The 18032-nt window shown below is 42.1% G+C and overlaps 1 protein-coding gene across 2 annotated transcripts in view; it reads left to right on the plus strand.

Annotated features, from left to right (window-relative positions):
• Nucleotides 1-17707, plus strand: part of nxph1 (neurexophilin 1) — a 42969-nt gene extending 25262 nt beyond the window's left edge. For both annotated transcript variants that reach the window (XM_089022819.1, XM_089022818.1), the window contains one exon: nt 14850-17707. In XM_089022819.1, coding sequence (XP_088878945.1) covers nt 14850-15605 — 756 coding nt within the window. In that variant the 3' untranslated portion in view covers nt 15606-17707. The remainder of the gene's footprint in view (nt 1-14849) is intronic.
• The last annotated feature ends 325 nt before the right edge of the window (nt 17708-18032 follow it).

Raw genomic sequence — 18032 nt, forward strand, 5'->3', positions numbered from 1 at the left:
TTTATTTTTATCAAAGATACCTTGAGAGCCATTCAAACCCACAATTACATGTAACTCGTTTGCCAATTTATTCGCTAATTGAAATATTAAATAATGCGCCATTCCCCAAAAAATCATTGGCACTGCCCTACCCACTCTCGAGGACTTGCACACTGCAAGAATCCAAACAAGGGTGCGGAAAATCACCCGACGCACCCTGCCCACCACCTTTTCCAGCTACTCCCCTGAGGCAGGCGCGACTGATCCATGCGCACCAAATCCAGCAGACAGTTAAACAGCTTCTTCCCCCAAACCATTAAGCCATGTTTCTGCTACAAATACAGGTACCGTCCGACTTACGACCGGGTTCCGTTCCGACCAACTGGTCGTAAGTCAATATGGTCGTAAGTCGAAATCCATTCGAAATGTTGAATAGAGACTGGGTGCTAAATGACTTGCAAAGGAACTGATTCGGACACCACGGGTACGGGCGTGGGTCTGGGTCGCCCGTGTTCGACCGGTTGCCCTCTCTTCGGCCTTACCGTAACTCTCCGCGCTGACCGACCCCGCGGCTGTCTGCGGCACCGACGCGCCCGACCCACCTTGCCCCGAAGCACAACGAACTGTCTCAAAGAGGCGGCGGCGCTGGCCCTTGGCCTGGCGCGCGTTCTCGTCGCAGCAACCTTGCGCGGTGGACACGCCCACCTCTGGTGCCATCACGTGGCCGATTGCTGTGCGAGAGTGAGATGCTGATTGGCTGGCTGGCTGGCCAAAATTATTTTAAGACAAGCGCTGAATTTTCAGGAAGTCTTGTTTTCGAGTCGATGACGATGCCTGAAGTGACGTCACGGAGGGAACGCCCCTGACCGAGAAAGCGACACACAATGCATTTTGCGTACTTCTTTTCGTCTGAAAACACTGTGTTGATCGCGGAATTCGAAGGAAAACTACATACATAACACGATGAGAATGGTTGTGTGTCGCACCAAGACTACCAATTGCGGTAACACCATAAAGAAGGTGTACAAATCAGCCCATTTCCAACGGCGCTTGTGCACCATCTTGTGCATTTTCTGGGCGCTACGTTTGAGTCCAGACGGCTCGAATTGATACGGAAGGACTTCTTTAATCGATTGCAACCATTTATACTTTCCTCTTCAGAACTGTTTGAATCATATTCATAACTGGATGAGTCACAAGAAAGCATTTTATCCAAATCTGAACTCCCTGAAGCCATTGTTTTGATTCTGGAGCAAGGCAGTGTGTGACCAATAGTGACGTGACGAACAAGGGGGCGGGACTTTCTGAATCTGCCCAGTTCCAAGCTCATTTTGTGACAGTTTTGAGACACTTTAAGTCATTTTTATTGGTGTTTTGCATTTGACTTAAAATAGCAGCCTGCGTGTTTTGGGTATTTTAGATGCTGTAAAAGTTTTTCTGATCTCAGTTAGGAAACAAAAAAATGGTGTCGGTTGTCCTTTATATTGCACAAACGCAGTGTTAATCAGAATGCCGTATTTCAATGTTTGAAATGCGTATAGTCGAAATTATTGTCGAGAAAATATTTGCTGAGGTGTCTTGGGGTCTCCTTTTTCTTTAGTTCTCGCTTTTTCAGTTCCCATTTCGAACTCTTTTTATGATTCATCACCAACCTTTTTGAAAGTGAGATACTGAAAGTTTTAATACTGATGACTGTGAAGAGCGAGCGTATTGAAGGGATACAAAACAATGACGTGGGAGCGCCGATTTTAAGCCTGGAAGACAGCAAACAGATGACAGTCAACCGGTGGTCACGTGGCCGACTGATTAAAATAGCTCAACATTTTTGACATGCTCGGAGAACATTAAAAGAGCAATATTCAATTCTTTGAGACTGCATTCAAACGAGGATTCCACGTCGCATGAATCAGAACGCAAATTATTGGAAATCCAACAGTAATGAACAGTATTTCTTCTTCACTCAACAAATGCCCGAGAAGCGCATTAAGCCGATTTCTTTGGTATGTAATGAGTAATTGTTTGCTTTTCGCTGGAAATGGGGCAAAAGAGAAGGAAATTGCTCATTCATAATGAAAGTAAATGATTGAGCCCATTACATGCATAGTCAACAGCTCTCTATTTTCACAGTGAATTATTTAATGCGATTTGTACAAGTAATAATCTACAATTTTTGCATCCATCAAAGCGGAATAAGATGCAGAGGTGGCTGCCTAAAAGCATCGGAGTGCTTGAAATAGTGAAGGTAGTGTGTGATGATGTAGTTGGCCCATTTTCTTTTTTTTTTCTTCTTTTTTTTCTTTTAGGCAAGAAAATCTTATTAAGTGTGACAGAAAATTAGTTGAATGGGACTAAAGTGGGAGTGAGTGAACTTGCAGAGGGGCTGTGAGGAGGTTTTGGCATTGTTTGCAATTAGTTCTTGAGTATTGAAACTGCTCAGGGGAGGCTTAGAGCAGCGGATTGTAATATCGGCGATTATGAGAAGACGAATATAGATGAAGAAGAATATAGATGGTTAAATTAAACTTAAATCGAAAAAATAAAACATGTTTTTCCCCAATAAAGATACACTGAAAAAAACAGATAAACCTAAAAAAATAACCATTACAGTAAATGTTCACACTTTCATGAAATAAAAAAAACATTTGTTTGTTTTGTGCATCCTCTTCTCTCACACCAGCTACCTTCATGTCCTCTTTGACCACATCCATAAACCTCCTCTGTGGTCTTCCTCTCGGTCTCCTGCCTGGCAGTTCAAGGCTCAGCATCCTTCTCCCGATGTAGTCACTCTCTCTCCTCTGGACATGTCCAAACCATCTCAGTCTGACTTTCTCTCCAAAGCCTCTAATATGAGTTGTCCCTCTAATGGACTCATTCCTGATCCTATCCAACCTGGTCACTCCCAAAGAAAACCTCAACATCTTCAGCTCTGCTACCTCCAGCTCTGCTTCCTGTCTTTTCTTCAGTGGCACTGTCTCCAGTCCAAACATCATGGCTGTTCTCACCACTGTTTTATACACTTTTCCTTTCATCCTCGCTGAAACCCTTCTATCACTATTGCACCTGACATTTTTCTCCAGCCATTCCAACCTGCCTGGACACTTCTCTTCACCTCTTTTCCATAATCTCCATTGCTCTGGAGAGTTTACCCCAAGTACTTAAAATCCTTCATCTTCTTAATCTCTGCTCTCAGTCGCATCACTCTTGCATCACTCTTTGATCCCTCTCATTCACACACATATATTCCGTCTTGCTGCGACTGATCTTCGTTCCTCTCCTTTCCAGGGCATATCTCCACAGCTCGAGTTTGTCCTCCACCTGTTCCCGCTACAGATCACAATGCCATCTGCAAACATCATGGTCCAAGGAGATTCTTGTCTAACATCGTCTGTCAGCCTGTCCATCACCATAGCAAACAAGAAGGGGCTCAGAGCTGACCCGTGGTGGAGTCCCACCTCCACCTTGAATTCCTCAGTCACACCTCACAACTGTCCTACAGTCATGATCCATGTCTTGCACCGCTCTAACATACTTTTCTGTCACTCCAGACTTCCTCATGCAATGCCACAGCTCTTCTCTGGGCACCCTGTCGTACGCTTTCTCCAGATCTACAAAGACACAATGCAATTCCTTCTGACCTTCTCTGTACTTCTCTATCAGCATTCTTAAAGCAAACACTGCATCTGTCGTACTCTTTTTTTTTTTTGGCATGAAGCCATACTGCTGCTCACAAATGTTCACTTTTGCTCTTAGTCTAGCTTCAACTACTCTTTCCCGTAATTTCATTGTATGGCTCATCAACTTGATTCCTCTGTAGTTAGTACAACTCTGCACATCTCCCTTGTTCTTAAAAAAGGGCACCAGTACACTCCGTCTCCATTCTTCAGGCATCTGCTCACTATCCATTCTAAGAACTTGTTGAAATGCGGGTTAATTGATTTATGAAGGCAAATTAAACCTGTTCTATTTAATGAAATCAAAAAAAAAATATTTGGTGTGAAGGTGAATTGATTTATTAAGGCAAAGTACACCTGTTATTTTGAGTGGTAATAATAAAAAAATGATTTATAAGATAAAGGTATGGTCACATAATCGTATATATTTAAGTTCAAGCCAAAATGTCCTTTATGAAAACCATATTTATACTAGATGTCTGTAAAGCTACCATTCAAAAATTTGTCTCAGAGTTACATTTATCAACACATTTCTAGTTCAATAGTTTTGAAGTAGCCCAGTGGCAACGCAGTTCGTGCATCGATCTTTGGCATGTTCCTGTTTGTGACCACTGTAGGGTTGCACACCTGTTGGTCGTTACCTCATTAGGAGTACAGGTATCATCCGACTTACGACCGGCTCGACTTACGACCACGACCGCTGCATCTCACTCTCGCAAAGCAATCGACTGCGTGGCGGCACCGGAGGGGAGGTGTCCATCGACTTGAGGACTTGAGCCGAGACCGGTCGGGCGTCGGCGCGCGGGATCGCGACGTGGTGCTCTCGAAGAGAGCACCACATCGGGCCCACTGCCAGTGGCACCGCCGCCGCCGCCTCTTTGAGACAGTTTGTTGTGCTTCGCGGCGAGGTGGCGGGTCAGGCACGTCGGCGGGGCAAGGCCGAGGGGAGGGCAACTGGTCGAACACCACCCACCCCCGTGGCATCCCAATCAGGTTGTTCGCAAGTCATTTAGCACCGATTCTCTATTCAACATTTTAAATGGATTTTGACTTACGACCATTTTCACTTACGACCGGTTGGTCGGAACGGAACCCAGTCGTAAGTCGGCTGTTAACTGTACTTTACCGGCACGACCACTCGGTGTCTGTTTATTGTTTGTCAGACCCGGTCGTGTTTGTTTTACTTTACCCTGTCAGGTTTGTTGGTTCTTGTCATGTTTGTTTTCCAGTCATGTTTCGGTCATGGTTTTTGTTTGTTACTTTGGTCTCCTTTTGTTCTTATGACTTTGTTGTTTGAGATTTAGTTCTCTCTGTTTTTAATTAATACACTATGTCAAGTATATGCTGCTCCTCCCTCCCGCCTAAATCACTGGAATTCATGTACTCCCTCGCCGCATGTAACCCACGATAACATGTGAGTTAAATTTCACATACATCGGCTAATATGATGTTTGAAGTTCATTGCGGAAATGTGGCAGCGAGCAGCAATCGTCTCGTTCATAGTTGTGTTTGGCATTCATGCAGGCAAGCTGGCAGAGTGGCTGGATTTCAGGATTTATGCGACATAGACAATGAGGAGGAAACGAGATCAGAATGCTTTAGTCACAACAGAATATGCCGCTTAATGGACAAGCACTGAAAACACATCTGAGAATTGTAATTGGGAACACACAAGCTCAAAAGTGTTTCCCTACATGGATGTTTTTTATTTGGTGTGTGCTTTTAAAATAGTCACACTGTGTTTGTTTACATTTCATCTTAATACACAGTGCTATTAATTTCTTTTTTGTTTCAATGTAAATGCACATATCCATTAAAACCAACATTTTCGGGTTAGGCACAATGTATCGATTAATGTTACTAATTTTGACATTTTAAACTACAGTATAACTAATGTCTGTACCAAATAATTGGATTGGATTGGATTGGATTTGCCTTTATTAGTCTCGCAGTGGAGAAATTTACATTTCACAGCAGCAAAGTTATGAAAGAAATGAAAGTATGGTTTTAAGAATGAAGCCATCACAGAGATCACCCGCTTTAAAACACGGTGTTAAACTCATTTAATGTGGCCTGCGAGAGCAGCTCAAACATGTTAACTTTCATGATCCTTTCTAAAATGTCTACCAACATTTTTCATTCTTGTTTGGAATGAATAAGAGATATATTCTTGGCATTTTCTTAAGAGCGACCTACTCATGATTAGAACTTACAAAAGTTGAATCAATAAAGTGTTAATAAAATATTGCCCACGCCAAAAATTAGTTTGAAACTCCTGCTTTAACGGAATGCTTCTTTAATTTTACGTTTTGCTTGGGTGTAATGAATGAATACATGAATGCATGTGAATGAATAAACGAACTAATGAAAAAAAAATGGATAAATCAATAGATAAAGACCTAAATAAACAAACAAACATGGGTATTTTGTCATTTGGCATTTTCTGACAAATGATGACTTATACAAACGTAATTAAAGACGATGAGGGTAGATTTTTGTTCATCAGCATCATCGTCACCAACCGAAGGACCTCTCAGTCCGTCACTGATGGGCGCCAATTTCGTGGCGACTGATGGAAAACAAGCCCCGCCTATCTCCTGTTTGATTGAGGAGGTTCAAACAGGCACATGATGTGGGATTTCAATATCTTTGATCCGCCACCGTATCATGTAAATTCACAAAGATAGAGTGCACTCCCGTTCACATATAATAACATTGTTTTTATCTTCAGTGGGACTTTTGCAGGGAGACGAGTGGGATTTTGGGGGGAGGATAGGCTGAAAACAGTTTGATGGATTTACAAACGGAAGCACAGTTAAAGGACAACCGACACCTCCGGACAAGTTGCGTCCATAATTTGTAAAATCACTTCAAATGACTTCTACTGAGCGCATTTTACAAAGATTCCAGCGCATATAGCTATAGTTTACCTTTTAAGACTTGCGCTGAATATTCAGGAAGTCTTGTTTTCGAGTTGATGACGATGCCCTAAGTCAGAGGTCCCCAACCCCTGGGCCGTGGACCGGTACCGGTCCGAGGGTCATTTGGTACCGGGCCGCGCAGAAAGAATAAATAATTTACATAAAATGAAAAATTATTATCTGTCTATGACTTACTCTTGACGCATGTCAAAACGCTTGTCTAGGTCACGTGATACATACCGCTAAAATTAGCCCACCGTAAGCTAGCAAAATGAGTAAAAAACAAATGTCTTATTTTGTTGTATTTATCCGCCGGTCCGTGAAAATATTGTCTGACATTAAACCGGTCCGTTGCGCCAAAAAAAGGTTGGGGACCACTTCCAAGCCCTAAGTGACGTCACGTCTGGAACGCCCCTGACCGAGAAAGTGACACACAATGCATTTTGGGTACTTTGTTTTCGTCTGAAAACACCGTGTTGATCGCGAAATTACAAGAAAACTACATAAATAACGTGATGGTAATGGTCGTTGTGTGTCGCAGACAAATGCGGTAACACGCATAAAAAGGTTTCACTTTACACAAACTCCCAGCAGACAAATCAGCCCATTTCAGCCCACAGCTTGTTCGCCATCTTGTGCATTTTCTGGACGCTACATTGGAGTCCAGACGGCTCGAATTGCTACGGGAGGACTTCTTTAATCAATTGCGAAGATTTATGCTTTCCTCTTCAGAACTATTTGAATCATATTTATAACTGGATGAGTAACAAGAGAGCATCTTCTCCCAATCTGAACTCTTTGTAGCCATCGTTTTGATTCTGGAGCAAGGCAGTTTATGAAGGAGTATCCTGGTGTGACGTCACGAACAAGGGGGTGGGACTTTCTGAATCTCCGCAGTTTCGAGCTCATTTTGTGGCAGTTTTGGGACAGTTTAAGTCTTTTTTACAAGTGTTTTGCATGAGACTAAAAATATCAGCCTGCATGTTTTGGGTATTTTAGATGCTATAAAACGTTTTTCTGATGTCAGTTAGGAAACAAAATAATGGCGTTGGTTGTCCTTTAAAGTTACATGACTTTCTGACACACTGATGATGCAGTTGGGGTTGGCTTAAAAAATGTAATTGTCATGATCTGGTTGGCGACCAACGGGGGGCGCTGTCGGCCGCGCCTGCACCTGCACAGGTGCTGGTCGTCCCGATCAGATTGGCGACCAACGGGTAGCGACGTCAGCCCTGCCTGCAGCCTCACAGGTGCTGGTCGTTTAATCACTGACACTTAAAAGGACACCCGGCACGACCATCCGGTGTCGGTTCTTTGTTTGCTGCATGTTTGTTGTGTATGCTGTGCATGTGCTTGATTAACCTTGGCTGACTTTTACACTTGGTTTTCTTTTGATACTTTGTATTTTTTCCGTTCAGATGATTTTGATGTTTTACATTTTGTTCCTGCTGACCTTTAATTTAATACAATTTGTCAAACAACCTCCTGCTCCCTCCTGCCAGCTTTTTGGGATCCGCACCCGCCATCACCACCTCGCAAACCGTGAAATATATTTCATTTTTTTTCTGGCAACATTTTGGAGCCAGAATTCAACTCGATCTTTTGCACTGTGAGGTCGACGCACTAACAACTTGTCCACAGAGCGACTGGTTCACACATTTTTAATTGTGCTACGTGAACGTGCCGGAAAATGAGATCTCCAGATTGGACTGTGTTGATATTACTGGCCTCAAAGTCGTTAACTCATTCACTGCCAGACGTGCAAGAATGTGTCCACTCCAGTGCCAGGGTTTTTGTCATTGTCACTTGTAATTCCAGGACCCACCGCATATTGAGTTTTAGGAGTATATAAACATTCAATGCAGTGTAAAAAACCTTAGACTATCTTCTTTCATCACAAAAAAGAGTTAATTCCTAAATTATATGAGTTTGGAGTTATATGAGCTTGAAATGATGACAGCTGTCCAAAATACAATGCAATAAATACATATTGGTTTCTACAGGGCTTTAACAACCGCTGAACCTGGAACATAGCGCTTACATGGAAAAAGGGAAATGCTGCCCCCTTGTGGAAAGGATAAACATTGCCAGAGGCTATGGCCAGAAAAGATGTAACACGCTTGACTCAATTATTTTATGCCTTAACCTGTTCACCAAAACCCTTGAAAAAAATGGTTGCCTCCAAGCTTTCTGCCAATCTTTAAAACCGCCTCAAAACTCACGTGTCCTCTTTGGCATTTGACTCAGCATTATTCAGACTTGATCTTAGTTTTAATCCCTGGTGCTTTCTACTATCTTTGTGACTGCTTTATTTCCTGTATATGATGGTTGTCTACGTTAAGCGCTTTGTTACAGCTTCAGCTGTTGTTGAAGCGCTATATCAATCAATATGTATTGTATTGTTTTAAATGTACTTACGCAAGAATAGGCACGCAGCCATGTCGGTCGGTAAACATTTCCAGGACAAGGAATGATTTACAATTGGCGAGGAGACATGCCAAGCAGGTGACATTAAAAACTAACGCTGTGCCAATTATTTTTAAAGAGCAAGAAGTGAGAGATGAGCTTAACTGCCTGAGGCAGTAGCTCCTTTATCCTTTTACGATTCCCGGTGAGCGCAGACGGCAGAGTGGTGGGCGTCGTGTCTATAATGCTCGTAAAATAAGCCATTGAGGCATCGAACCGATGCGGCACTCCGACCTTTATGTGGGGGAGGTTGGAGGACATCTTAATTACAGCATTGTCGGTGCTGTCTGTTTGTGAGAAAAGACACGACAGACATGCTTGCTTTCGCTTGCACTTTACACGTCTACAAAGAATATTTTGTGTCATTTAAAGACCGTTTGGTGCATCTTTTGTATAAAAAAGAAGACTCAAAGGTAGAATAAAAAAGTTTATTCTGTCACGATTCATATTATAGATGCATTCCATACGGTGAGGTGTACTCTTATATCATTGTGGAATTTTGTCTTCAGTGGGTGGAAGTGTTTGAAAAATAATTATTTAAATATCAACAAATTATTAACTACACGTAACATCCGATTTACGACCACTGTTCGTTACGACCACCCGCATTTACGAACACGACCGCCAGACCCTTTTTTTAATACTACGGCTGGGGCCGCTACAGTGGCAGCCCAGCAACTCTGCAGTGTGTTTGCGATGCATTTCGTAGAATAAAGACTCCAGATGGTCCTTGTTTAGATTGAACAAGTAGGATGTTTATTTGCCGCAGGAAGGCGTTCGAAGCAAGAATATCTCGAATATTTTGTTCGAACATCGATTTGTTCGAACTATGAGACGTTCGAAAACCCAGGTTCCACTGTAACTGTTTCTTCATAAACATGTACAACCATTTTGGCTCGCCAAGTGCATGATGGTGTTGCGCTACCTGTCACAACGGCACCGGCGGGTGGGGGGGGGGGGTCTGCCCTGCAAGAAGTGGGCATCGGCGATCGGGAAGAGGGTCCTCCGACGCCAGCCAGGGCGAAGTCCGAGCGTGTGTGTGTGTGGGCGACCTCTTCTGGCTTCTCCGCCATTTTTCAACAGCGCGTATGTGTGGGAAGCCGTGCGGATTTGGGTCAGCAGAACGACACAGTCATAAAAATCGATAACACGAAATATAAAATGATAAAAATGACACTACAGGTTATAAGATTTATAATTTAACTCTTAGACGTAGACCTCACAAATAAATTTGCCACCCCTGACATGTTGACATTTGCCCGCTGTATTTGTTTCCTGAACTCAGCGTGCTGTCCATGTGCATCGGACCTCTCAGCACCGACTGTGATGTCTGCCGGGTACTAAAGTACCTGTCAGACCTTCTCTCTTGTCAGTGACAACATTTTTTTACCAGATGTGCCATTCCCCCAGGTGAGCGCATTGCAGCTGGCAAATTAAGTAACAGTTGGTCTGGATCCCAGAACTTGCTAGATGCTGCCTGCTTCTTTGAGCTGCACAGATAAATATGTGCCATTTGGAGCGTCCTCCCACTGGACCAGACAATTCATACAGATAAGAAGACACTAATGTGTCTGTCTTTTCGAAGATGGAGCCCTTTAAAATGGTACTCTTGGAACACATGTTGAAAGTTATAAAGATTCAAGATGGCACCATGGGTTGCAGTCATCGGGCAGAGCTTTGCTGTTTATAGTTTTTTTCTTCAGTTTTTTTTTCCATTGGTGTCTGTGTCCTTTATGTGTACCTAATGTGGACTGCTGCTTGGACTGCTGCTGATGTTTTTGGTGTCTGTAATGGTCAGAATTTTTCACAGTCCCATTTTGATTAGTGGACAATTCAGCGCTGTTGGACACTGCGTTTGGGCGGCCGGATGGATGGATTCTGGAGCCTACAATGTGAAGTCAGGAGCATCAGCGCAAACATTGGATGCATATTTGGAATTATGGCTCGCCACTTGGGATTGAGAGGAATTTACATGGGACGAGAGAGGTGCACCAACCTCTTTTTTAGTCAATTGATGCTATAACTGCTTTTTTACTTTCAAAATTAGCTTGGAGCAGACGTTTGCAATTTTTTTCGCATGCCGTCTTTGTACCAGCGGCGAAGCGACACTTGGATGGACTCTTTCATATGCAGGAATGATGTTTTCGATTGTATGACTGTCTGTGTGTTATCTTGTGTGTTGTCATATTAGTTAGGTGTTTTATGTTAACTATTCTGCAAAGCACTTTGTTACAGTTGCAGGTGTGGTGAAAGATCTATTGGAACGGTGATTTGTATTTTTGATGGAACTCAATAACCTGGAAATACATTGATTGAAGTTAAATTGGGGTCCATTAATTAAAAATATATCAAAATCCCAATACTGTCGGCTTGGGCCCCCTTCCTCCTTATCTTAAGTCAACAGTCAAACGTGGGTCTTAAACTGTCCAGTGATTTTAAACCTGACCGTGAAATTGGTGCCGTTGTTAAATCCAGCTTCTTTCGTCTTCAGCAGCTAGCTAAACTAAAACCGATCCTTTCTTGGTAGCACTTTGAAGTAATGTCAGAGAAGTTCGATCGGACGTTGTGGACGAAGGCTCGGACCCAGAAAGATTGTCTTTACTGCCGGCAGGAGATGCAGCCATTCATGACAGACATCTGAATTCTGCAGCCCTTTGCCAAGCTATTTATTGAGAGTACATATGCAAATTAAAGTGATACATTAGTAAACCATTGTTTTCTTGATTAGAATACCACGCCTCTTGAGTTCTAAGCACGAACAGCTGTAAGCAATAAAACATTGTCTTTTCCATGAACTGATAAATTTGTAACCTGGCTAATGAGCACTTGAAAAACAATGAGTTTCAAGTCGTAAATTGCTTCGGTGATGAAGAGTTTCCCAAGTCCTAAATTATGTCCAAGGCCAGATCTCCTAGATGAAGATGACAGATTAACAAACTGTGTCTGTTGACCTCAGATTGACCCCAGATTGTCTGTGCTTCAATTGTGTATTCGAGTCACACATATTGACTAAGCATATAACAGCATGAAACTTTTAAATATGATAACTTCTTATTCTCCATCATGCATCAATTCATGTCTTCATCACATCTCGGCTCAATTGCTGTAACACACTTAATTTTAGACTCAAACAATCCTCCATGAAGCATCGCCAGTTGGTCCAGAATGCTGCTGATCATCTCTTGACTGGTACTCATAAGGAGAAGCACATAAAACTCCTACTCTGGCATCCCTTCTTTGGCAACCTATCAATTTTAGACTTCTTTTTAAAATCCTATTGCAGTGACACCTCGGCTTACGAACTTAATTGGTTTCCAGACAGTGTGTAAGGCGAAAAGTGTGTATCCCCAAAATTAATTTCCCATAGGAAACCATTAAAATGAGAATAATCCGTTCCCAGGTCCCCATAAAACATAATATTCTACTTTGTAATTTTCTAAGCCTTCAAACTACACAAAATTAACCTGATCTTATGTATAATAAATGAGCTGTGGTATTATAATTAAAGAAATAAACTGTACTGTACAATTCATGATTGACATCTGCTGTCTCAACAGCAAACGTGAACGGCTGTCTCAACCATGCTGGATATGACTCTGGTAGGGAAATATCTGTTGAGAGACTTTGCAAGCTCATCTAGGTGCATGGCAATTGTTTGCTTCAGTTCCGTTGATACAGAAACATCACCGATTCCAGACACATCTACGATCTTACTCACACAGTCATCCAGAAGTGGGAAATTTGCAAAGTTATTGTTCTTTTTGTCATTTCCATAACGGTAGCGTTTTTTTGAAAGGCCTTCGGGTGTTCTTCCGCGTCCATGTTATTGACTCCACCACCCTGCATCTGCTGATTGAGATGATTGAGAGCTGCAAATATATCAGCCATTTGCGCCAAAATGAGAATGAATTCAGGATTTCTGAAGCAATATTTAATGGATAAAATATAAAAATGATGTACTAAGACGACAATCACACGTTGATTACTGCTAGCTACTGGCTAGCATGTTCATTCGTTGTGAAAGGGGGAAGCAGCAGTCTAGCTGGCCTCTCTTATTCTTTCTCTCTATTCATTTTTCCGATTTGGTATGCTTCTGACTCTGTACCGCCCCCACGATTTCCTGTGGTTTTTCTCCGTTTCGTCGGGAGCTCTACCGATTGCTATACAGACATAACAACGGACGAAACGACCTCTGTTCCGTTTCCGTAATTAACAGAAGTGTGTCGGCAGAGCCTCTGCCGAACCCCTGAGATCAACTCACCGAACCCCAAGGGTTTGATCGAACCACTCACTGCTCTAGAATGACCCGCCAGTGAATATTCGCCAACCCCCCTCACTTCCCATCTTTAAAACGCGCCTCAAAACTCACTTATACTCTTTGGAATTTGAGTCAGCATGACTCAGATTTGGTGTTATTTTTACTCGTTGCTGCTTACTACTGTCTTTGTGACTAATTTATTGTTGGTATTGTATATGATGGTTGCTCCTTGTGCAGCATTTTGTATGCAGCTTGTCTGTTTGAAAGTGCTTTGTAAATACAGTTGAGTTGAGTCCACTCTAGAATTCAATAGGGAAAGGTAACTCACTCACCAAATTTGTCTCCATCTATCAGTTCTGTCGCTTTGAGCCGAGTTAGTTTCCTGATATTTGTGAACTCTTATTTTCCCTGTATTGATCCGAAGGGTAACCCATAAATTGTAATAACCTTGTCAAGACTGATTGTCCGCCATCCTGTCACAAATCAGCCAACGGATGCCGTTAGCGCACACACCCCAGTGGGTATGAATCTAACTCTACTCATTTGATCTAAAAATGGGAACATTATAGTATTAAAATGAGAATAATCCGTTCCCTGGTCCCCATAAAACATAATTTTCTACTTTATAATTTTCTAAGCCTTAAAACTACACAAAATATACCTTAATTTATGTATAACAAACTTGATATGGTATTATAATTAAAGAAATAAACTGTACTATGTAATACAGTCATTTATTTTCCTTTGTGATGGTCGTTGATGGCTTGATGGAATGGAGTGGCCGCTTTCATCAGCATTAAACACTTGGTGAGGAACATAGCCTTCTTTCACCATCTTGATCCCTTGTATTGCTTTCTCTGTGATAATTTTACCTTTTTTTTCACCTTCCAGTCTACACTCTGCTTTTGAACTATCAAAGTTGAAACGAGTCCAAATTTCACTGTTTTCTATCAAATTTCTCTCTCTCTCTCTCTCTCTCTCTCTCTCTCTCTCTCTCTCTCTCTCTCTCTCTCTCTCTCTCTCTCTCTCTCTCTCACACACACACACACGTCTGCCTGTCTGTTTAATGTTCAAAACCACCTCCCCTCACTGCTGCGTTCTTGACCAATCACGTGGCTTTAACCGAAGACTGGAGGCGGGGAATGGACGACAAAAAAAAATGTCGGCAGCCATTTTCTTTTTTGGAGAATGGCTTCACTCTCTCTCTGTCTGCAAACCCCTCTGCCCCCTCACTGCTGCATTCTTGACCATTCTTAAACCGGCGACTGGGGGGGGGGGGGGAATAGAGGACCAAAACAAGCCGGCTGCCATTTTCTTGTTAGGAGAACGGGCTCGTTCGCGAACGACACATCACTCATTGTGGCAGCTCCGTGTGTATCCCAAAAAATAGTTTGTATGCCAAAGGAAAATTTTCATAAATTTAATGTTCGTAAATCAAAAAGTTCGTAAACCAAGGGTTTCCTAAACAAAGGTATCACTGTACTGTACAATTGTGAACTTTACAACAATATCAATGACTCAACTTGCTTCTCTCCTTTTCTTTTTCTCAATCAGATCACGACCGTCCACTCCTCAAATTCAGAGATCGTAAAGTCTGGGAGCCCCAAATCACCTCTGAAGAATTTATGGACAGAAAGCAGTAAGGACATGTCCATAAGTAGGTTGTTGTTACAGACTCTGCATGGCAAAGAGAACAACACCGCACTCGACCTTCGTTACGATACCCCAGAGCCCTATTCAGAACAGGATCTGTGGGAATGGTTGAGGAACTCCACCGACCTGCAAGACTCACGACCCCGGACGAAACGGCGGCCTATGGTTAAGACCGGGAAGTTTAAAAAGATGTTCGGATGGGGAGACTTCCACTCGAACATAAAGACGGTCAAACTCAACCTGTTGATCACCGGTAAGATTGTGGATCACGGGAATGGCACGTTTAGTGTCTACTTCCGCCACAACTCGACGGGTCAGGGCAATGTATCAGTCAGTTTGGTCCCTCCGACTAAGATAGTGGAGTTCGACGCGGCGGCTCAGCAGTCCGTCATCGATGCCAAGGATTCCAAGTCCTTCAATTGTCGCATTGAGTACGAGAAAGTGGAGAAGGGCGCCAAGAACACGCTCTGCAACTTTGACCCATCCAAGACGTGCTACCAGGAGCAGACCCAGAGCCATGTCTCCTGGCTATGTTCAAAACCTTTCAAAGTCATTTGCATCTTCATTTCCTTCTATAGCACCGACTACAAATTGGTACAGAAAGTGTGTCCGGACTACAACTACCATAGTGACACTCCCTATTTTCCATCCGGCTGATTTTTTTCAACCAATGCAATATTGTCGACGAGTGAGACACAGACCAGGGCTTCGACCCATCACTGAGGAATACGGATCCTCGAGACCATCATTGGAATATGTACATATCAGGCTTTGATTGATTGATTGACTGCTTGATTGATTAGACCTCAAACAGGCCGCAAGTACGTACACTGTATTTGCATTATCTAACGTGGTCTAATATACGATACGGGATTGATATTTTTTCCATTAATTTGACTTTTTCCTCAGACCCACAACTCTGTCGTCAATATATCATTGATCTATTCTTGAACTAAAGTAAATAGAACAATTTATTATTATTATTATTAGTGCTCACAATGCACTTAAACATGCTGTGAAGAATGTCACGTGAGTTCAATGTTTTATGTGAGGTCTGTGTAGGGTTAAAATGGGTTTGAGCAGATGCCCCCCCCAACCCCCAACTTTGCGTCAGTGGTAATGCCAATTTGACTCTGGAACACGATCGTTCCTCAACTGTCCAAACGAATGAAACAACTCGTCCAAAACAGATTCCCAGCCGACCGCCAACCTGATTACCTGACTGCGAAATGATCAGCGGGTAGTTTTGGGGGTAGCATTCACTCATAGTCGCCTAATATACATCAGTTATAGAAACGTAATGTATTGATTTCACTATCTGATGACCTAATTTGTATGAATGGTTTGTATTGTAAATAGTTGAATCTCCCGCTGCTTCTGTATAGTATATGCACCCCGTGAGCCGTCTGTGTTATTCCTTTCTTGCTTAGTCGGCGAGTCCACCCATATGATGCTTGTTCTTTGTTCTTTTATCAAAGAATGTGGATGCACTAGATGTGATTTTACTGGAAACGGCAAACCTGTACCATGACTTAAAATACAGGGTGTCCGAAGAAACTCAGACACCTCCAGATTACATCGTTCGATGTGAAATAATTCAAATATAGAACAGATAACAGATTAGAATATACCTTTGCTTACAAACTTTATTGGTTCCCAGACAGAGTGTGTAAGGTGAAAAGTGTGTATCCCAAAAATTAATTTCCCATAGGAAACCATTAAAATGTAAATAATCCGTTCCCAGGTCCCCATAAAACATAATTTTCTACTTTATAATTTTCCAAGCCTTAAAACTACACAAACTATACCTTATTTTATGTATAATAAATGTGGTATGGTATTATAATTGATGAAATAAACTCTACTGGATAATAAAGTCGTTTTTTTTACCTTTGTGATGGTCGTTGATGGCTTGATGAAATGGAGTGGCCGGTTTCATCAGCATTAAACACTTGATGAGGAACATAACCTTATTATTTCAACATCTTGAGGAATGATCCATTGTAGGTGCTTTCTCTGCGATCATTTTACCCTGTTCCTCATCAATTGTGTCCTGTTTAGCTGGGTTGATAGCTTTTTGCATTAAGTGTACAGATGGCTTGTGTGGGTTATTTGTGGAGCCTGATTGATGGGATATTTTAACCTTGCAGTCCACACTGTGCCTTTGAACTATCAAAGTTGAAACGAGTCCAAATTTCACTGTTTTCTATCCATTTTCTCTCTCTCTCTCTCTCTCTCTCTCTCTCTCTCTCTCTGTCTTCTGCCTTTCTCTTAAATGTTTAACCCCCCCCCCCCCCACTTCTGTGTTCTTGACCAATCGCATGGCTTTAACCGAAAACTGGGGGTGGGGAATAGAAGGAAAAAAACAAAAACAAGTTGGCTGCCATTTTCTTGTTAGGAGAACGTGCTCACTCATTGTGGCGCTCCATGTTTATCCCGAAAAATAGTTCGTATTCCTAGGTGAAATTGTCATAAATTTAACGTTCGTAAACCGAAAAGTTCGTAAGCCAATAGGTCCGTAAACCGAGGTATCACTGTATATAAACAAATCAAATTGTAACCTCAGGTGTGGACAATGAGTTTCTTTAATACGGCTATGGCTAAGAAGCACAAAATAATTTTAGTGTGCCGTTATGTGTTAAATTCGTTGGAAATCAGGGATTGGTTTTCTGGACACCCTGTATGAGACCAGTAAGTATTCATTATGATTGTCTTTCATGGCAGAAATGGTTGGTGATGTACATATGAATAAAAATAGATAAAATTTAATTTTCGACTGATGTTTAATCTGAGTTGTGTTATTCTCTCTTGACCACCATGCACACATTTGTTGGTTGAATGAGTTCTTACGTTCATGATCAACAGGGATCGAACGAGAAATGAAACGCATCAATATCAAAATGTAGCACTGAATTCTGATGAGGTTTTTAGATTTTGAAATGACAATGTTTGATTGTCAGGTGAAATCTTGTTCTTCTCCTGGTTCAGTTCTTCATTTGTGTTGGTCTAAATATTCAATCAGCAGGAAGCAAGGTGATATACAAAAAAGAATCTTTATTTATCAGGCAGCTCGAGAATGCTCTT

The sequence above is a fragment of the Hippocampus bargibanti genome, linkage group LG20 (genome assembly GCF_051943395.1).
Source record: "Hippocampus bargibanti isolate YZ-2025 linkage group LG20, ASM5194339v1, whole genome shotgun sequence".
Lineage (NCBI taxonomy): Eukaryota > Metazoa > Chordata > Actinopteri > Syngnathiformes > Syngnathidae > Hippocampus > Hippocampus bargibanti.